The sequence below is a fragment of the Camponotus vicinus genome, unplaced genomic scaffold, assembly GCF_025532165.1.
Source record: "Camponotus vicinus isolate PSW18456_S1 unplaced genomic scaffold, iyCamVici1.0 SCAF_5, whole genome shotgun sequence".
Taxonomy (NCBI): domain Eukaryota; kingdom Metazoa; phylum Arthropoda; class Insecta; order Hymenoptera; family Formicidae; genus Camponotus; species Camponotus vicinus.
The window spans coordinates 10,694,175-10,718,146 of NW_028141977.1; the positions used below are offsets into that span (position 1 = coordinate 10,694,175).

Here is a 23,972-nt window from a genome sequence, read left to right on the forward strand (position 1 = left end):
ACTGGGCGCCCGAGCAGCCATGTCCTGGGGCCAAAATCGGTTCTGTGAGCTAGGAGCCAAGGTGAGCAGGTGGGGGCAGACCCTTTGGAGGGTACTGCCAAGCCTGGCACCTCAGCAGCGTCCACGGGTGAAGGTTGGGTGTCTGACTCGGTTAGGAGCCAGTCCCCCTCCCGGAAAAGGGCGCACTCGAAGTTAACGAGTCCAGTGAGGTCACCCTGATGGGGGCCTCTAAAATGGACACTGAAGCCTTGCCGCCTTTTGTGCGGTGACCTGCAGGCGGACGGCTCTCCCTTCGACTGTAGTCGAGAAGGGCAGGAGCCCTCCGTCTAAGAAGACAAAGGGATGGCTCTCGAAGGACACTGGGGAAACCCAGTTCTTCCCCGGAGCCCTTTCCCCAAGAGATGGAGTTCTCCGAGAAAGGAGAAGGAGATCACAAAGGGGGAACTCGATTTACATTAATATTAACAATGTTGCTTATTTACAAAAAAAAAATTATATATATATATATATATATATATATATATATATTTATTTATTTTATTACATATATTTATTATTAGCAAAAAGTTATTAGAATAACTTGTTTAAAATATTGTACGTAATAATAATTTAACTTTTACGTTATATATTGCGTATTATGTTACATATATTGTGTATATTGTTTATAAATTTAGTTTTTATTTTAACAATAAATATTTTTCTTTAAATTAATAAGGTGATTTTTTTTGAAAGAAAGGCGTACGTATTGGCGAAGAGAGGATTTCTATCATTTATGCTTTTTCCATTCTTTATTTCTTTAATTGATTATGTCTTTTACATGTATAATAAATATAATTTATTGAATTTATAGAGTTTATTTAAATATTAATTTTAATGTTTTATTTGTGACAATTAAGCTAGGAGAAAAGGTATACGCGAGATCTAATTGATAAGATTGATATATAATTCTCGACATCTCGATCCTGTGCTTGGTGACGTCAGCTCGGGAAAAGAAAGAAATCTGCTTCTCTAACGGATATATCTTCTATTACCTGATGCTAGCCGAGCGCAAGGCGGCGTCGACTTGACTCTTCTTTTGTGTGCTCTACCTCCTCTACATGTGTTGGTAGGGGCAGCGTCTCGAAACTGGCCGATACAACATAATTCATCGATAGCCGAAAATCGTGCGATTACGCTTGTGAGATCGTTTAGACAATTAAGCACGATTAAACTTACGGTACAAAATAGTAATAAATGATACAATGAAATGACTATCGGCGGCGGTTACTCAAGGAGAAAGGGTTCATATGCGATAAATAGCTTGGATGAGATTATTGGTCGGTCGCTATTTCGATCTCAATCTTGCGACGCACGTTTTCTAATTTTGATCGCAGAGTGAAAGGGAATTTTGACGAAAGCTAACGACCCTGAGGTTGCTCATCCGAATTGAGCAATACCTGACTCAATTGACGACTTTACAGAAGGGTTGACGCTTGTCTCACCGGTGTGTCGCAGCTCGCAATTTTCTAGGTACACGTTGTTGGGATATTTGCGATCGATTGATAAGGATTCGAATTGAATCGAAACGTTAATGTTTGTCCTTTAATCATTTATTATTTCCAACATGTACCTTGTTAAAGTTTTTTGTAAATGTTATTTTTAGCACAATAAAATCGCTTTTACGTACTCAACACCTAACGTCTGGTCCTTAGCCTTTTATTCTATTAATTTTATGATTTAACAAAATTTGTTCGGGTCTCTATTTGTCGTTAGTTTCTAAGGTTTCGAATTTTTGTAAGATTTATCTTGCAGTTATTGATTAGGTTTATCGGTTTTTATAGGGTTTTTTTTTTAGGTTTTTTTTAGGTCTTTAGGTTTCGTTATAGATTCTTTAGGTTTCGTTATTAATCCTTTAGATTTCGTTATTGATCCTTTTTTTTCTTTAGCGACATTTGTTCAGGTATTTGTAGTAAAATTCGTATCGTCGATTTCTTATTCCTCATAAATTCTAAAATAGATTATAGGGTTTAGATTATAGAGAGAGTTTTTTTGACTTTTCTCATGTTATCATTTATATCAGGTCTATATTCAGGTATATATTTACTTTATTTATAAAAGGTGATTTTTAAATATATATAAACTTTATTGTTCACTTCAACTTAGAGCGGGACTTGATTACAATTTGCTTATCTTCATTCATACTGCGCTTCCTCGTTCACTCTTTATCTCATACGCTTATCCACCCCTATCCTTATCTAATTAACTTATATAAACACAGCCTACATCACATTATTATTTATTATTAAAACTTTTATAACTATCCCTGCGAAAAACAAATTTTTATTACATATCGAATATATTCCGAAAGTCTGTAAGGAAACGCTTCGATCCCGACCATTTACAAGTACTAATTCCGATATGAAGCGCAATTGATCTTCTGTATCGAAGGCCTCCACGCGAAAGCTTTTAGCACGGATAAAACAGCCACTTTGATGACCGATGTGGCAAATCTCGAGCCAATACAGTTTCGTGAGCCAGCGCTGAAAGGGATGAAAGTATAAAGCGGTAATTCCGGCAAGAAACGCTCCGGACGATAAATATGCGGATCGGGAAAGTGACGAGGATCACGATGCAGCAGATAAGAATTGATGAGAACTGTTGAACCTGGTGGAATTTCGTTACCCACTAGAAACATATAAACATAGATAAAAGAAAAGTCCTCGTTTATATTACACAATTCTCAATTACATTTGTAATATTAGGAAATACATCTTAAAATCTGTTGCTTAACAATTGTTCAACAAATATATATTCTATAAATGTTTATTATTTATATCAACTGATAATGTTATATATCTATGATATATAACATTAAGAGATATGAATTAATAATGCAGTAATATTATCAAGTAAATAATATTTTGTTGGAAGTCTCGTGAAGAGGGATATATCGATTTTCCGAAAAATAGAATTGAAAGATATTTACTTAAATTGATTGGTTTGTAAATCTGTCTTGCTATGAGCGGTGTTACTGGATATATTCTCCATTGCTCTTTAATACAGGCGTCCAGCCATGTTAATTTGTGGATATTGTGTAATGTGACTTCTGTTGTGCCTAATAGATTATAATATTCGTCCAAGATCTTTTCCTAAGAGAAAGCAAGAGAGGACGCAGATGTTAAGTTAATGTTAAAAATATGAGAGAAAAGTACATGTATCTATTAATTCTAAATAAATCTTCTGAAAATATAATACAATAGGACATAGGAATAGATCTTGGACGAATATTACAATCTATTAGGCACAACAGAAGTCACATTACATAATATCCACAAATTAACATGGCTGGACGCCTGTATTAAAGAGCAATGGAGAATATATCCAGTAGCACCGCTCATAGCAAGACAGATTTACAAACCAATCAATTTAAGTAAATATCTTTCAATTCTATTTTTCGGAAAATCGATATATCCCTCTTCACGAGATTTCCAACAAAATATTATTTACTTGATAATATTACTGCATTATTATTTCATATCTCTTAATGTTATATATCATAGATATATAACATTATCAGTTGATATAAACATTTGTAGAATATATTTTTGTTGAACAATTGTTAAGCAACATATTTTAAAATGTATTTCCTAATATTACAAATATAATTGAGAATTGTGTAATGTAAACGAGGACTTTTCTCTTATCTACATTATTATGATTCTAGTAGATTACCAAATTCCACCTGGTTCGACAGTTCTCATCAATTCCTATCTGCTGCATCGTGATCCTCGTCACTTTTCCGATCCGCATATTTATCGTCCAAAGCGTTTCTTGCCGGATAGCCCGAAAGTACCGCTATATACTTTCATCCCTTTCAGCGCTGGCTCACGAAACTGCATCGGCTCGAGATTTGCCATATCGGTCATCAAAGTGGCTGTTTTATCCGTGCTAAAAGCTTTCCGCGTGGAGGCCTTCGATACAGAAGATCAATTGCGCTTCATATCGGAATTGGTACTGGTAAATGCGAACGGACTTCGTCTAAAAATAACACCACGCTAGATAAAAGTAAAACATTCTATTTTTAAAATATATATCCTATTTAGTCTATATATATATATATATATATATATATATATATATATATATTCTATATATTTTTCTTGCTTGATAGAATACATATCCTATATATTAGAAAAGGAAATTATAGAAAAGAAGAAAGAGATAGACTTTTGTTACTAGATTAACACTAACATTTTATGTTAATTTTAATCTTGTAACAGAAGTCTATTTCTCTCTCCTTTTCTATAATTTCCTTTTCTAATATATAGGATATGTATTCTATAAAGCAAGAAAAATATATAGAATATATATATATATATATATATATATATATATATATATAGACTAAATAGGATATATATTTTAAAAATAGAATGTTTTACTTTTATCTAGCGTGGTGTTATTTTTAGGCGAAGTCCGTTCGCATTTACAAGTACCAATTCCGATATGAAGCGCTATTGATCTTCTGTATCGAAGGCCTCCACGCGGAAAGCTTTTAGCACGGATAAAACAGCCACTTTGATGACCGATGTGGCAAATCTCGAGCCGATGCAGTTTCGTGAGCCAGCGCTGAATGGGATGAAAGTATATAGCGGTACTTTCGGGCTATCCGGCAAGAAACGCTCCGGACGATAAATATGCGGATCGGGAAAGTGACGAGGATCACGATGCAGCAGATAAGAATTGATGAGAACTGTTGAACCTGGTGGAATTTCGTTACCCCAGAAACATAAAAACATAGATAAAAGAAAAGTCCTCGTTTACATTACACAATTCTCAATTACATTTGTAATATTAGGAAATACATCTTAAAATTTGTTGCTTAACAATTGTTCAACAAATATATATTCTATAAATGTTTATTATTTATATCAATTAATAATGTTATATATCTATGATATGTAACATTAAGAGATATGAAATAATAATGCAGTAATATTATCAAGTAAATAATATTTCGTTGGAAATCTCGTGAAGAGGGATATATCGATTTTCCGAAAAATAGAATTGAAAGATACTTACTTAAATTGATTGGTTTGTAAATCTGTCTTGCTATGAGCGGTGTTACTGGATATATTCTCCATTGCTCTTTAATACAGGCGTCCAGCCATGTTAATTTGTGGATATTATGTAATGTGACTTCTGTTGTGCCTAATAGATTATAATATTCGTCCAAGATCTTTTCCTAAGAGAAAGCAAGAGAGGACGCAGATGTTAAGTTAATGTTAAAAATATGAGAGAAAAGTACATGTATCTATTAATTATAAATAAATCTTCTGAAAATATAATACAATAGGACATACCTGATATTCGGGATGTCGCCCCAACGCGTAAAGCGTCCAGGATATGCTGGTAGCCGTCGTGTCATGTCCGGCAAACATAAAAGTATTTACCTCATCACGAATATCCGCATCGGAAAGATGTACAGTTCCGCTCTTAGATATATCGAGCAGTAAGTCCAGTAGGGCCTGTCTCTTATTCGGCGGTTCGTTGAAGTCCCCATCATGTTTCAGCTGCCATTCCATTTTTTTCTGCGTGATTACCTATAAATGAAACATCTCATATATACGTCGAAAACGAAAATATTACATATTAATTTTTTAACTTTTTATCTCTATAATTATGCCCGAAAAGTCTTGATATCAAATTGCACTAAAAAGAGAAAAAGATTCTTTTTTTTCTTAGATAGTGTTGTCAATTATAGTGTTATCTGAATTTGAAATTGAAACCGTAATTTAATTTTCGAAATTTAGTGTTCGATTTCATTCCAAAATTTTATTAAAATTGCAATAATAATAAAAAAATGGTTAGTTCGATGAAATTTGAATATGAAAATCGCAATATTATGCTAACTAAATCATCCCGATTCGTAGTTTTGGTTTGAACTTCGCTCCGTGAAGTCTCGTGAAATTGTCACACTAGGAAATGACTATAAAAACTCTAATCATTCAAATTTATTTAACTTAGGATTTTCATTACTTTGTCAACAAGGTCTTGAATGATACGGAGCGCTTGATCATGCTCCTTTCCTGCTTTGGTTAACTTGAAAATTTTATCATTTGATATCCACACGTTTGTGAAACGCATTTGTACAATAGATGCAATTCTGAAAATTAAAAATTGTTTTAACGTAACTTCATTATATGACTTCAACATTGTATGTTGTATGAAATACGAAAAGAAATCGATGGAAAAATTTATGTAAACATATTTCAAGCAAAAGACACTTACTTGTCCATACCTTCTACATATTCGTTTTTGGAATTTATTTGAGCATTTAGTTCATAGCCCTAACTTATTGCAGATTTTGCAATAAGTTTATATTGAAAGTAACATATAACTCGAGTAGAAATTTCGTTCGATTTACATCGGGCAAGCAATGGGCAAACCCGACCTGAACATCGGGACATGATAATGTTCAACCAATGATGACCTTATCTTAGCGTCACGCAGCTTCCCGATCAAAAACTTAACAGGTTTACCTGACTAAGACTTCACCGGGATAGGGATCAGGTCCGAGTCGGGTAAGCGTGGACTTCTTGCAGGAGTTATGCATTTTCTCCGCAATTAAATAAAAATATTTATTCTTAACGTTGTCAACTTAAGGAGTAAAATGATTTATTTTCAATATTTTTTCTTATTAAACCTTACAAAATGTTATAGATATACTTATTATATAGTATTTTGCACTAAAAATGAAAGAATTCTCACAATATTGTAACAAAAATGATTTGTTTTTTAGATAATGCTTATTACATTTTTCTAGACTTGTTAAATATAAATCAATGAAAAATTAATGGAAACTTTTAAATCTAAATAACATTTTTTTAGACTTTTTTTAAATTTAGAAATTTTTAATTATTATTTAATTATTATTAATATTATTATTATTCTTATTTTTTATATTTTTTAAAACATATTTTTGTTATAAGAACAGAAAAATTTAATAATAAAGTATATTGTATCTTGCAAATAAAAATAAAATAATTTCTTTATAAAATAAAAATGCAAATAAAAATAAAATAATTTCTTTATAAGATAAAAAAACTTTTCTTAATTATAATCATAATAATCAATTCAACATCAGGAAGACAACTGAAACATAAAATTAAAAAATAATTTTTTCTAACTGAAATTTTGGCAACGTTCATTGTTAATCTCCTTCGCTTTCTTGGAAATCAGTATTGCTCTCCTCTGCCAGTTTCTTCTTCTTCGCTTTTTTCATTTGTTTCTTTGATCTTACGACCACCATTCCAATCTTTGGCATTATGTAGGACACCTTGCACAGCTTTTATGAACTATTGAGTTGATATTGGTTTATTATTAGACCCGAAAGAATGGGTATAAATTCCTAGTATATATAACAAAATAACGTATAAAATATATCAAGTCAGTATGTACAATTCTATAAATTGAAAAAAATAAATACCTTCTAATAAATTATAAATTGTCATATTTTTAAAAACTTTTTTACCAGGTGTTGCTTTCACCGGTACTAATAATTTTCCTACATTTGGTGATACAAATTGTCGAATAATATCACCCAGACATCGAGTCATAGATCGTCTTTTATTTACTGACTTTAGAATCTTGATTTTCTTGAAATAAAAAGAAATAAAAATATAATTCATTGCTTTAATTTCATACAATAATTTCGAGATTAAACTGAATAAGCAACTACTCACTATTTTATTGCGATATTCCGTGTTTAATCGAATCAAGTCATTGAATTCTTCGAAATCGTTCATTGTTGCGCAAGGTAACTGAATAGGTCCTGAATCTTCATCGTCGACTATATTTAATGCTTCCATTGCTTGGAAAGGAGTATTTTCCATCTTAGAGTGAAGATTTTTTAATTTAATTTTACAATCAACGACGAGGCCTTTAAGATCAGATATTTGCTTGGACACAGAATCATAACATTTTAACACAGTTTCCTTTAATGAACCTAAAAAATAATTAATTAAGAATTCAATTTTCATTCTCGATAAATTCTGAATGATTTATATATAAAGAACAAAATTAATGAAATTACTCTGTTCAACTCCATCTCATGTTCATAAATTGTACACAAGGAAGACTTCTTTTGTGAGGATTGTAATGAGCGAGAATCTGTCTTTCCTGTCGATTGTGATGTAATGGTGTTTTGAGAATTTTTCCTGGGCAAGCCAATTTTATGTGATTTTTTAGAAATATTGTCTCTACTTTCATTTCTTCTCGGTGAATATCCTTGAGATCTATACGAATGTAATGAACTTGATGAAGACATTGAATCTGTTAATGTTTTATTACAACTCAAACTTGGTGACGAAAATTTTCTTGAATTTATGCTAGATTGGACATTTTTCAAGTTCTGTTTTTTCATATATTGTTTTCTAGAGAACGAAGAATAATTTCCATCTACACTTTCTTTGTCATTTGTTTGGTAAGAATTCGATAGCTGACGGCTATCAGAAAATTTAGAATTGTATATATGACGTGAAGAGTTAAAAGGATGACTTATATCATTTTTATTTATATCGTGTAGTGGCGAATATGAATGTTTCTTGACGTTAGGTTTGTTTGTTTCATTTTTTTCATTCTCCCGCTTAGATTCTGTTACATCACAAAAAGATAGTGAAGAGAGATATCGTTCTAAATGTGTATCTCTGTTCTTATCAGAGAGATTTCTTTCTTCAGAAGAAAATGTGAGCGATTTTGAGATAAATGAACGTCGATTATTTTCTTTTAATTTTAGTGAGCTTTTATTACCATTTGTAGTCCCATTTTCATCTGGACTCGATAAGTGCTCGGTAGAAGATGATCGTCGTGACTCTCTTCTTGATTTCGACGAATGATTAGGCAGTTTTTGAGAGGAGGAATGCTTTGATCCTTTTCTAGTTGTTTTAATTTTGTGTTGAGTTATAGATTTAATAGATTCATCACTGCTATTATTAGAATTACATGAACCGTCGAAGGGCAAAGAATGTTGGATCGACATTTTATTTTTTTCACTCCGTTGAGACAGGCATTTCCTTTTCTTTTCATATTTTTCGTCATAAAGACTCTTAGTCGAGTTTTTATCAAGTCCTAAAATCAATTCTACATTTGGGAATTTTTTTTTTTAAAGCAATGCAAAAAACAGAAAACGAAAAAAAATTACCTTTTTTGTAAATACCGACATTCTCAATAGCATTTTCTTTTTCATTTTCTATTAGATCAACGTGGAAATTTAAAGATTCTTCAATAATTGGTATATCAATCAAAGACTTTTTCATTTGATAAAACTTCTTTTCTTGCAGCATTTTCTTTTGATGCAATTCGTGACATGCAATTTCGTCGTCTGTAGAATATGCATATTGTTTGGTTTCCAGCTTTTCTAGTCCAATTTCAGCATCTTTGTAGGATTTTGCTCTACCTCTAATTTCTACTTCGTATTTTGGCCATTGAGTGTCTGGTGGTGCTCCTTGTTTTACCAAAGACTGCAGGTCTTTTCTTTTCTTACTCAACAGTGAACCTGACATGTAATAACATTCCAGAATCTTTTCAACTTCATTCCATACGATCCAATGTGAAGGAACGATCTCGATACTAATTAATTGAGTCTTGTCCTCTGGGAAAACCACTAATTTATACGGATATTCGTCCATCTAAACAGGGAGAGAAAGAGAAAACCATGTGACACTATGAAAAGAAAAATATTTCACGAAATTCAAGTCAAATAATTGTCAAGTTATTTTTAAAAAACGAAGTTACATACTTGTATAATTGAAAACAACAATAAAGATTAGAATCGATTCGTCACACATTGCAGACATAAGTAAATATTCATAAACTGAGAGCTGCAGCTAATTTTTTCTAAAACTATGCACTTTTAGTATTTAATGACATAAATATATATGTACCTTTTTGAGTAATTAATACACTTTTGTTGAAATCAGTTGTGTTCTTAATCTCACTGCTGCCGGTGCACGAACGATTAGTGAGAAATACAGTTTGACGCATTACTCTCAAGGACTAATATTTTTTTCTCACATACAGTCTCACAGCATCTTTTCAATTCCTTGCGTATTTTTGCTCTTGAAATGATTTCTTTGTGTGTTTTAAGAATTATATATTATTAAATCTAAATTTTAAGAACTTGTTTTATATTTTTTCGAGTAATTTTCTCCAATTAATCTTTGATTAATTTCAATCAACTTTTAATTAACATTGACAAGTCTCAAAAAAATATATATATGACAACTCTATGTGATCATCAGTACAGAGATGGAAATCTTCTTCTATTTAAATTTCAATAGGCATTTCTGAATTTTGCTAATATATCGCGCGTGTGTTCTTGCTAAATAATATATGATACGATTAATACGATTAATACTGATATGCTAATACATTTTTAATTTATTCCGTATTATTTTACCAAAAATGACATTCTATGATTTAAATTTCGTATACTTCGGGAATCAAAGGTCCCGATCTGTCCCGATATTATCGAAAGATCTCGGTTGCCGTCATAACAGGTAGTTATCTCATATATATAGTAATCTAGAAATAACATTGCTTAAACAAAATTTATCAGTTATCAGTTGTTACCAAATGATGGACCATCGATATAATATATTTGTTCAATGTGATATCCGACAAAAATATTCGTGATCGGGTACATACGGACGATTTCCAAATAAAAATTACGCATTTAATTCGGTATTTATTTAAATCTAAAAATTTAATACTATATACTTTAGTTTTATAAAACAATAATTTAGAGATTAAATTTGAATTTAAACTTCCAAATTTTAAATAAAACTTTTTTCTTTAGTTTTTATTTAAATAATTTATTTCCAACAGATATGCTAAGTAATTTATTCGTCCAATTAATCTACTTCAGGAAGCAGATATGTTTAGCATTTAGAGACCATACCTTATCGATGATTATTTTAAAAAGATACTTTATATTTAATCCATCCGATAGAGTTACTATAGAAGAAAATAATTCTGTACATAATTTAAAGACGATATTTAGAAATTAATTTAGAGATCGGTGATCTTGATGAATTGACTTCTGCTTACTTTTATTCATGCATTTTAATAAAATTCTTAGTTTTTAAATACTACAGATAATTGATATGTGTATTTATGTCATTAATCTGATCACAAATATTGTGAAGTCTAAATTATTTTTAATGTTGTCACAATACATTCACAAACAGTAATATTCCTAAGTTAAAAATCTTGCATATGATGTTTCTTCGCATCTTGCGTATGCAATCCTTTCAGTAAAATTTAACATCTTTTAAAAAAAAAATAATGTGCAATAATAATATAATAAAGAATAAATTAATTCGTATATATACCTTGATTTACATTTATCAAATCAAACCACGTATTTTTTTATTGCTGAATATTCCGTGTAATCAAATGCAATTAAATATTATGTGAACCAAATAGTTATATGAATAAGTATAAATATACTTGGTGAGATTGCATGAAACATTTCTGCAATATATTCTCTAATAATATTGCTATGTAAATAACAATGTGATTACAAGCTTCCATAAATAACAGGATATTTAGATTTGATGTTTTCGATGCTCATAGAATTAATTTTTATTGCCGTCGCAATATAACCTTAATGAATCGGCATAAGCACTCGGATCGGCATAAGAATCGGATTAAGCACTTACCAGTGTTGGTGACCAAGCCGGTCAGACCAGTAACATGTTTATTCAATGTGATATCCGACAAAAATATTCGTCGTCGGATACATGCGGACGATTTCCAAATAAAAATTCCGCATTTAATTCGGTATTTATTAAAATCTAAAAATTTAATACTATATACTTTAGTTTTATAAAACATTAATTTAGAAATTAAATTCGAATTTAAATTTCCAAATTTTAAATAAATCTTTTTTCTTTAGTTTTTGTTTAAATAATTTATTTCCAACAGATATGCTAAGATGTAATTTATTCGTCCAATTAATCTACTTTAGGAAGCAGATATGCTTAGCGTTTAGGGACCATATCTTATCGATGGTTATTTTAAAAAGATATTTTATATTTGATCCATTCGACAGAGTTACTATAGAAGAAAACAATTCTGTATGTAGTTTAAAGACGATATTTAGAAATTAATTTAGATATCGATGATCTTGATGAATTGACTTCTGCTTACTCTTATTCATGCAAATTTGAATAAAATTCTTAGTTCTTAAAATTCTTTCTAAAATTTTTAGATAACTATAGATAATCAACACTGTTTATTTATTTTATTAATCTAATCACAAATACTGTGAAGTTAAAATTATATTTAAAGTTGCCACAATACATTCACAAACAATAATATTCCTAAAAGTTAAAAATCTTACATATGATATTTCTTCGGATCTTGCATATTCAATCCTTTCAGTAAAATTTAACATTATCATGTATCAATAAGAGCAATCTTTTTTTACATTGCAGAAATGTTTCATGCAATCTCATCAAGTGTTTATACTTATTTCTATAGCTATTTAGTTCACATAATATTTAATTGCATTTGATTACACGAAATATTCAGCAATAAAAAGATACGTGGTTTGAATCGATAAATGTGAATCAATATATATATATATATATGAATTAATTTATTCGTTATTGCACATTATTTATATCTCTAATAATATTATTATGTATGCAAATAATAATGTGATTACAAACTTCCATAAATAACAGGATATTTAGATTTGATGTTTTCGATGCGCATAGAATTAATTCTTATTGCCGTCACAATATGACCTTAATGTAAAATTTGTAATTCATTATGTTTTAACAAATAAATTAACAGGTTAAGATTTATGTATTTATTTTTTTACGTATTTAATGTTAACAAGAAATATCTGCATACAGTAGTATTTCATTATCATTTTCTTCAATTAATGGTTCTAAAGGTGCAATTATATTTATGCATTCATCTTCATCGGAGGAATCTAGTAATTCCATAGGCAGAATCATATTGGACGCCATATTTCTCTTGCACTTAGAGCGTTTTTTATTCCTGCCAATACTCTCAATTATTTGCTTGCACGATTCAATGCAAGTTCAGTCTAGTGCAGGAATAAAAAACAAACCTATTGTAGATTGAAATGAGATAGTAAAATATCGATTTATGATCCGGTAGCAAGCGGGCCAGTGTTCGAGCGAGCACAATGATATTGACGCGCGGCTGTAAAAAGCGCGAGAAAAAATCCGGGAATTCCTGGCGGTTCGAGGCTTATTAAAGCTTCGACAGCTAAGAATTTATTAGATTTTAAATCAATAATTAGCACTCGATCTCGGTGTTGCAATTTATCAGAAATACAGTGTAAAATTTGTTATGGTGTCGTACTAAAAAATTAACCCGCGATAATAATTTTAACGTAATAATAATCAGTATAATTTTGGATAATTTAATCTATAATCTATAATATCTCGCTAAATAAGAATCAACTGATAGAATCATTAATTCATTACTGACTTGTATCCATAGATGTATAATATATAGACCGCGAGTTCTCACTCTCTCCTTTGTTTCAGAAACGTCAAATTTTAGAAAGAGAGAGCTTATTTTCATGGTAGTTTCTTCTTTATCTAATGACGCGTGGTGGGGGAAAGAAATCGATCAAGACATACGTCAAATGCAGTGACCATATTAAATTTTTGCCCCACTCTTGTTATTGATAGACAGAGAAACTAACACCACGAAAGCATGATGTCTCCTTCTAAAATTTGTTCAACTTTTTAGCCAAATGCGAAGTCTATGTATTCTACGTCTATGCTTGTATCTCAAAATCTCGTGAGTTCAATTCGAATAAGTCCATGAAGTTTACAGCGATAAAATAAATGGCACAATACAATCAAAGAATGCCAGTTTTGAAATGTTGCTCCCTACCAACATATGTAGAGGAAGTAGTGCACAGAAAGAAAGAGCCGTGTCCGCTCGGCTAGCTTCAGGTAGTAGAAGAGCACAGATATATTTGCTGTCTCTTTTTTTCCCGAGCTATACGTCGCCAAGCAGAAGAACGAAATCTCGAGAATTATATAATGTATATAGTATATTGGAGGCTTGCCACGGTCGAAAAGTGTGTCAATGCTTTCTCCATAGGATATGCGGCGATGCCGTTGCCACGGATGGCAACGACCTTCTGTCGCCCGTTGACCAAATGCTATCGATTAAAATTTTCCACGGAGAGTACGTTTTTGGAACGTAGCCCAAAATTATATATCTTTTCAATTAGATCTCGCGTGCTCCTTCTATCCTAGCTTAATTATTCACAATTAATATTTAAATAAGTATTTAAATATATAAAAAATTGAAACATTATTATTTAAATTAATATTTAGATTCTATATTTAAATTCTATAAATTCTAATTATATTTATTATGCATATACAAAATATAAGTCAAAAAATAAAAAATGGAAGAAACGTAAATAATAGAAATCTACTCTTAGACAATGTGTACGCCTTTCTCTCAAAAAAACCATCTTATTAATTAAAAAAAATGAGTTGATGTTAACTAAATTAAAAACTAAATTCTAAACAGTATACACAATATATAACATAAAAATTAAATTATATATAATATTTTAAACAAATTATTCTAATAACTTTTTGCTAATAACAAATATATGTAATAAAATAAAAAAAAATATATTATTTTTGCATAATATGAATTATTCTTTTTTGTAAATAAGTAATGTAGTTAGTTGTTCGTGTCGGGTGCTCAAATGTTTATGCGGACCCTGGGCGTCCGAGCAGCCAGTTGTTTGTCCTGGGGCCAAAATCGATTCCGCGAGCTAGGAGCCAAGGTGGGCAGATGGGGCAGACCTTTTGGAGGGTTCTGCCAAGCCTGGCACCTCAGCAGCGTCCACGGATGAAGGTTGGGTGTCTGACTCGGTTAGGAGCCAGTCCCCCTCCCGGAAAAGGGCGCACTCGAAGTTAACGAGTCCAATGAGGTCACCCTGATAGGGGCCTCTAAAATGGACACTGAAGCCTTGTCGCCTTCTGTGCGGTCAACGACCTGCAGGCGGACGGCTCTCCCTTCGACTGTAGTCGAGAAGGGCAGGAGCCCTCCGTCCAAGAAGACAAAGGGAAGGCCCTCGAAGGACACTGGGGAAACCCAGTTCTTCCCCGGAGCCCTTTTCCCACGAGATGGAGTTCTCCGAGAAAGGAGAAGGAGATCACGAAGGGGAACTCGATTTACATTATTATTAACAATGTTGCTTATTTACAAAAAAAATAATATTATATTATACAAAAATTATATATACATATATATATATATATATATATATATATATATATATTTATTTATTTATTTATTTTATTACATATATTTATTATTAGCAAAAAGTTATTAGAATAACTTGTTTAAAATATTGTACGTAATAATAATTTAACTTTTATATTATATATTGCTTATTATGTTACATATATTGTGTATATTGTTTAAATTTAGTTTTTATTTTAACAATAAGTTTTTTTTTTTTAATTAATAAGGTGATTTTTTTTAAAGAAAGGCGTACATATTGATCAAGAGTGGATTTCTATTATTTATGCTTTTTCCATTCTTTATTTCTTTAATTGATTATGTCTTTTACATGTATAATAAATATAATTTATTGAATTTATAGAGTTTATTTAAATATTAATTTTAATGTTTTATTTGTGACAATTAAGCTAGGAGGGAAGGGATATGCGAAATCTAATTGATAAGATTGATATATAATTTTCGACATTTCGATCCTGTGCTTGGTGACGTCAGCTCGGGAAAAGAAAGAAATCTGCTTCTCTAACGGATATATCTTCTATTACCTGATGCTAGCCGAGCGCAAGGCGGCGTCGACTTGACTCTTCTTTTGTGTGCGCTACCTCCTCTACATGTGTTGGTAGGGGCAGCGTCTCGAAACTGGCCGATACAACATAATTCATCGATAGCCGAAAATCGTGCGATTACGCTTGTGAGATCGTTTAGACAATTAAGCACGATTAAACTTACGGTACAAAATAGTAATAAATGATACAATGAAATGACTATCGGCGGCGGTTACTCAAGGAGAAAGGGTTCATATGCGATAAATAGCTTGGATGAGATTATTGGTCGGTCGCTATTTCGATCTCAATCTCGCGACGCACGTTTTCTAATTTTGATCGCAGAGTGAAAGGGAATTTTGACGAAAGCTAACGACCGTGAGATTGCTCATCCGAATTGAGCAATACCTGACTCAATTGACGACTTTACAGAAGGATTGACGCTTGTCTCACCGGTGTGTCGCAGCTCGCAATTTTCTAGGTACATGTTGTTGGGATATTTGCGATCGATTGATAAGGATTGATATTCGAATTGAATCGAAACGTTAATGTTTGTCCTTTAATCATTTATTATTTCCAACATGTACCTTGTTAAAGTTTTTTGTAAATGTTATTTTTAGCACAATAAAATCGCTTTTACGTACTCAACACCTAACGTCTGGTCTTTAGCCTTTTATTCTATTAATTTTATGATTTAACAAAATTTGTTCGGGTCTCTATTTGTCGTTAGTTTCTAAGGTTTCGAATTTTTGTAAGATTTATTTTGCAGATGTTGATTAGGTTTATCAGTTTCTTGATAGAGTTTTTTTTTAAGTTTTTTTAGGTCTTTAAGTTTCGTTATTGATCCTTTAGATTTCGTTATTAATCCTTTAGATTTCGTTATTGATCCTTTAGGTTTCGTTATTGATTCTTTTTTTTCTTTAGCGACATTTGTTCAGGTATTTGTAGTAAAATTTGTATCGTTGATTTCTTATTCCTCATAAATTCTAAAATAGATTATAGAGTTTAGTTAGAATTTTTTTGACTTTTCTCATGTTATCATTTATATCAGGTCTATATTTAGGTATATATTTACTTTATTTATAAAAGATGATTTTTAAATATATATAAACTTTATTCGCTTTAACTTAGAGCGGGACTTGATTACAATTTGCTTATCTTCATTTATACTGCGTTTCCTCATTCCCTTTTTATCTCATATATGAGAGGCATACCGTCTTGTTCTTAGACCCCATCTTATTTTTAATTTATCAATCGCTAATTCTCTTGTTACTATGTATCTTGGAATGTAAAAGTCTAATTTAAATAACCATCTCACATAATACAACATAATTTTTTCCAGTTCTTTTTTCTCTTTTTATCTTCATATCTCTACACCGTATGCCAGGTGATTTTTAAATAAAAGACAATATATTCAAAAAAAATTATTTTAATAAAAATTATTTAATAAAAATTATTTAATAAAAATTATTTAATAAAAATTATTTAGCATCTTAAATTTTTTTTACATAAATCAGGCCTGTGTCTAACTCGCTGTTCGTGGGCCACTCGAACCTCTTTCCCCTACCACAGAACTTGGCTTCCCCACTTGCAGCGTTCGATGCTTGGCCCGCGTCACGTTTAATTATACATTCATGGTTTTTTCCAACCAACTTGTTTTTTAGTTTGTCAAGGACTTTAGTAGCAGTTTGATAAATATCGCTTATTATTGCGACAAATCTTATCACATGCTTATGCGTAAATAAAATCATATGATGCAACACGTTGAGATTGTGAGCGTAATGGTGGAGAAAGTCTGTAGCAGTAAGAGTGAGATCGGTGACTCTTTTGCTACTGTCTATATAGATTTACTTTATTTATAAAAGGTGATTTTTAAATAAAAGATTTTTAAATATTCTAAAAATTATTTTAATAAAAAATATTTAGCATCTTAAATTTTTTTTACATAAATCAGGCCTGTGTCTAACTCGCTGTTCGTGGGCCACTCGAACCTCTTTCCCCTACCACAGAACTTGGCTTCCCCACTTGCAGCGTTCGATGCTTGGCCCGCGTCACGTTTAATTATTCATTCACGGTTTTTTCCAACCAACTTGTTTTTTAGTTTGTCAAGGACTTTAGTAGCATTGTGATAAATATCTTATTATTGCGACAAATCTTATCACATGCTTATGCGTAAATAAAATCATATGATGCAACACGTTGAGATTGTGAGCGTAATGGTGGAGAAAGTCTGTAGCAGTAAGAGTGAAATCGGTGACTCTTTTGCTACTGTCTATATAGATTTACTTTATTTATAAAAGGTGATTTCTAAATAAAAGATTTTTAAATATTCTAAAAATTATTTTAATTAAAAATATTTAGCATCTTAAATTTTTTTTAACATAAATCAACTCTGTCTAACCCGCTGTCCGTGGGCCACTCGAACCTCTTTCCCCTACCACAGAACTTGGCTTCCCCGCTTGCAATGTTCGATGCTTGGCCCGCGTTAATTATCCATTCATGGTTTTTTCCAACGCTTGTTTTTTAGTATGTCAAGGACTTTAGTAGCATCGTGCGTTTCGACAAATATCATTTATTTTATATATATATATATATATATATATATATATATATTACATATATACCCAGATAGCAATGCCTGACGATCAGATTTTATCACATCATAAGCATCTGATATTTATCGAAGTGTGATGTGCGTCTTGTAATCATATTATGATGATACATATCATGAGGATAAGTGAATATGCACATGAGAAAAAATGTGAGTTCATGTTGCTTGCGAGCCGTAAAAATTTTTACATTTAAAATGAGATAAATATATGTATATTTTGATGTTAAAGAAAGAGAAAAAGAGAAAAGTCTAGATGTAGAAAGTACGAGCAACACGAACAGACTTCTAAGTTATTCAGATATTACATATGTATAATATGCAAAAAAGATGAATAGCGCCGGAATATAAAATGTTTGCTTTTTCTGGAATTACCGGCCTTGGCCTTTTCTCTACTGTAACCGCTAAGAAATCAGCATAATTTTAATCGCAGGTAATCTTTTTTTCTGTTAAATTATTGATGTTACTTTGTCAACTCATGATAATCACATGTTGATTGCAATAATTAATTATTATGTGTCATAAGTTTTGTACGTTTATCATTTTCGTCATTATTATATATTACAGAGCTCAAGCGCATGATCTTCATTTTGCATAATGTAAAATGTGTTTGCTGTTAAAGAAATTAAAAAGGAGAAAATATTTGAAATATTTTTAAACATAAAATAATATTTTAATAAATGTTACAAAATTTTCAATAATTAATATGCATTAATAATATTTAATAAAATATTGATAAAATATTAAATATATATTTCTTTTTGTATATTTTCCAAAGAATACATATCTTATTCAAATATCTATATATATTGAATGTACTGTCGATACTTCATATACATATAATGAAAATATTCCTAAAACATTTTTTTGTAGTGTATTATTTTTCATATATCCTTATTTTCAGTTGAACGCAGAATGTATAATAAGATCTGTTCATGTTGTTTGAGGTCCCTAAAAATTTTTGCATTGAAAACGAAATAAATATATATATTTAAATGTTAAAGAAAGAGAAAAAGAGAAAAATCTAAATGCAGAAAGTGCGAGCAATACGAAGAGCAGACTTCTAAACTATTTACATATTACATAATATGAAAAGATGAGTAGCGCCGGAATGTAAAATTGATGTTCGCTTTTTCTGGAATTACCAGGCTTGGCCTTTTCTCTACTGTGATCGCTAATAAGTCAGCATAGTTTTAATCGCAGATAATCTTTTTTTCTGTTAAATTATATTTTTTTCTATTATATTATTAAATATGAGAATATTAAAGATATTTTTGCATACAAGGTATTTTTTTATAATATTGTTTATACATTTTAAACATTATATATTTTTATAATTAAACATTATATTTTTATAATTAAACATTATATTTTTTAATTTTATAATTTAAACATTATATTTTTTTATAATATTTTTTATAATATTTTTTATTTTGTATTTTTCGAAAAAACACAAATAACATTAACTTCTAAAACGGATATTTCAAACTTTTGATATTTTATCATGAGTTTGTAAATGACTGTTGTATTTAATACGAATGCTGTTTTCTGAAATTCTTATTATATTGTAGCTATCGTAGCTAACGATATTTTTACTTTTTATTTTATTATACGAGTTCTCTGCATTTCGCACTATAAAATTACATATACACATGCGCGTGTGTGTGATTATATTTTAAATCTGGTGCACGATTATTTTTAAATTTATTGATATTTATTGTTCCTTTTTTATTGCGTCAACACAAGAAAACTTGACTGATATTCGTATATTATTTCATTGCATAAAGTAAAGCGCAGAGATACAGTGTACTTCGCACATAAAAGTATTATAAAGCGTGGAATGAAAAACAAAAAGTAAGTAAAACAATCAATTACACTCTTAAATTTCATCACACATATCGAATCCTTCTCAGTTCACTCAAGTCACATGTACGATCTCTTTTTCATGGCGATACTTGAGGCCATAGGTCACGACACATTTTAATCGTAAGATTTATTTAATAGAAAATGACACATGACTCGTCGCCATGTTGAGGATAGGCGCTTATATTTGAGTTTTTATTAAGTTGTAAAATGATTTATTCCCTAGTAAATAGTTTATTATTCGATCGTATCGCAAAAATTATTTACACGGTAAATTTTATTTTTCAGAGTTAGCATTAATAATATAATAATATTAACGGCCACTATATTCCTGATAGGTATATTGTATACTGATGCTTATAGTTTGTAATGTGTATAATATATAATTTCTATATATCTATTTTAATACGTAATTATTAAAAGAAATATATAGAAATATGATGATAATATGATGAGTTTTTCAGCAAAAAGTTCGTTTGATACGAATAAATAATTTAAAACTTAATTTTGATCACGAAATAATATCTTGAAATGATATTGATGATTGAATAATATCTTTAATTTTGATCACGAGATAATAATTAAATACTACGAAGTCGGAAGTCCGTCGTGTTGAAAATAAATGTATTCATTAATAAAATACATCGCTCGCACGCATGCACGTTGTTATTCCTTACACGTGCCAGGGACGAATTCTTCAGCATCCGTTTTCGTTCCGGTTAATCCAGACACTATAAATACATATCATGCTTCCCGCGTGATCACAAAAAGCGAGCACGTTCTGCGTAAGGAGAAACTGCTGCGTGTATTATCATATTCATTTGACATTTCCTCACGATTTTCATATATGCGCATGATAAATCAGTCGCTTTTCATCGTTCCAGACATGTCTGGTAGCGCGCGCAACGAATAGTTTGCATGAATCCCACGTTCAAATGAATACATGATGTATAAGTCGATATTATGTCATCGTTGTTACGTCGCCGCCGACGCATCCAAATGTATCAAGGCTAAATATCTCCCTTCTTATTTAGTTAGCCAAGCTGTTTTCTTTGAAAGATGAGGTGTCGAAAGCGCAGCTCGTGAAAGAATTAAATTTACATGAGATTTTATTCGTCACACGTAGTACATTCGTGCGAATATGTTTCTCGAACATACAGATTTTTATTTTAATATAATATAACATATATTATTTCAAAAGTCTTACTTTTTAGGCTTCTATCTTAATTTGTATCTTACTTTAATTGTTTATTGCGGAATAGATATTGTGTCCTTCTATGTTTTTTTCATTATATACAGGGTGTAACTGAAAAAGCGCCCACGGAGCAAATAGCGTTATTTCTGATTAAAAATCGAATCGAAAAGTCCTGAACTATTTTTTTCTATAATGCTTAATAAAGCGGTAATTATTGAGTAAAGTTGCGCGAGTAAAGATCATGATTGTATCTTCATTTGGTCCCGTCCGATGATCTTTGACAAAATATTTTAATACATTCATAACTTCCTATGTGATCGAGTGATATGGAAATGATGTACGTGATGCCTTGTTGACACTATTCGAACGCGCTGACACGTGTATAACCTTGATTTGACCCCATTGTATTTTATTGTATTATATCACATTATTCATATGATAATTTTATTTATTGGCATAAATGCGCATATCCGACACGCATTTATCATTCATTTAACGCTGTTCGCCGAAATGCAAGCAACCGAATTATCACCCGATTTCGTCAATGACCTCATTGGTCGCGATTTAACAATGAGATACTGATATTATATAACAAAGAGAGCTTCCTGAAAAAAATTATAACAGATTTTTTATTCATATTAAAGCTTGACTTTAGATTCTTATCTTTAATTTCAGAAAATCGTATTCAATGTTATCATAAATTACATGCAATCGCATATAATGTTGAATACATACAAATATATGCATATATAAAAGTGCAAGGCATGAAAATAAAAAAGTTATTTAACTTTTTTCATCAAATATACGGTTTCAAAGAAGCAATTATTCTCATATAATAGAAGATTTAATATAACACTAAATTTTGTTTATAACAAAAAATCTTTTTTTTGTGTTAAATATACAATTTTACATAATACAAGTCTCTAAGGCCTTTTTTTCCTCATTGAAAATGAGGTTTATGGCATTTATGGCATTTAATAGTGTTTAGACATAGCGATCGATTACGAGGGCACTCGAATCTACTTATCTAGCCGTTGAAAGCGTGAGAAATGGGTTGCGTGTGGACACAAGGATTCGACACATGTACGATCTTTTAACTTCGACACGTGTATGACCTGAAGGCATTGACCTCCGTGAACCGACCTCCCGCTCCGTCGAAGGTCAATGGATTCCGATCAATCATAACTTATCCCTTCATACATTTTTCTCTCGATCAATCATAACTTATCCCTTCATACATTTTTCCTCTGAACCTTCTATCAAGGAAAACGAATCTCGAATCACTTTCGCCGAAAGTTTCTTCTGATCGAGATTATATTTTTGTGGCCCAAGTGTGTTAGTATGCTTTTAGAGTTGTGAATGCTATGTGACCTGTGTCTAAATGATCGAATACTTAATTTCTTTCGTTCGTTTCTTTCGATCCTAGATTTGCAGGAATTTGTTAATCCTATCTAAGAACTATTAAAAACAAATAAAAATTTTATTTATGAGCAATAAAATTATAGTTATAGATTTTGATAATTTTTTTATATGTTATTATTTTTAAATATTCAAAAGTAATTTATAATATTATTTTCCCCCTTTCCTTTCTGCTGCGTTGTCGGGTGCGAGCTTGTCCATTTTGGCATCACTGTACTTAGTGGCATTTTCTGTACGGATGAAAAAGAAAAAGTGTGGAATCTGGTGAGTCATGCTTCCATTTAGCCCTTTTCCCTCTGCTGCGTTGTCGGGTGCGAGCGTGTCCATTTTGGCATCACTGTATTTAGTGACATTTTTTGTACGGATGAAAAAGATAATATTATATTTTTTCTCGAATAACAAATATTCTACAATGATATTGTTATTATTTCTTTCTTATTACTTTAGAGAAAGATATTCTAAATGTTTTACTCAATTTTACTTCATAATAAATCATTTTATTTCACAATAATTATAAATATTCTTCTCATTATAATCGCATTTTTTCTATTTTTTAGTTCTCTATTTATTGTATTAACTTCTCTTATTTTCTATTATTTTTTCTATCATTTTTTATTTTTTATTAATAATTAATTATTTAATTTCTAGTACAAATATGAAACATGAAATTATATATTGCACATTTTATTTGTTCTCCCAAATTACTCAATTATAGTTTTTGCCACGGATGATAAATATGTATTGTATAATAAATTTATCTTTGTGCGAAACTTTTTAAGACAGCTCGATAATCGTCGCTACAGCAACAATTGGAGATCAATCTGTGTTTCCTACAATTATTGGCATGCAGAAATCGGCAGTCCGCTAATCTACATTGATAAGGCAAATCATGAGAATCGACACAACAGCAGGCATCATGTAACAGTTTCTCGCCACAATAAGGATATACGAACTATCACACAAAGGACATCTGAAGCAGAAATGTGTAAGTATTATTATTCGTAATATATATACATACATATATATATATATATATATA

At 30.8% G+C, this 23,972-nt stretch overlaps 1 protein-coding gene and 1 pseudogene across 1 annotated transcript; one reads left to right on the forward strand and one right to left on the reverse strand.

Annotated features, from left to right (window-relative positions):
• Positions 1-19: 19 nt before the first annotated feature.
• Positions 20-4,038, forward strand: LOC145972392 (cytochrome P450 4c3-like). The gene is made up of 3 exons (XM_083100953.1): positions 20-133; positions 3,253-3,409; positions 3,704-4,038. The coding sequence occupies exons 1-3, from the start codon at positions 20-22 to the stop codon at positions 4,036-4,038; spliced, it is 606 nt and encodes a 201-aa protein (XP_082957079.1).
• A 389-nt stretch (positions 4,039-4,427) lies between these two features.
• LOC145972393 (cytochrome P450 4c3-like) lies at positions 4,428-6,595 on the reverse strand (annotated as a pseudogene).
• Positions 6,596-23,972: the final 17,377 nt, after the last annotated feature.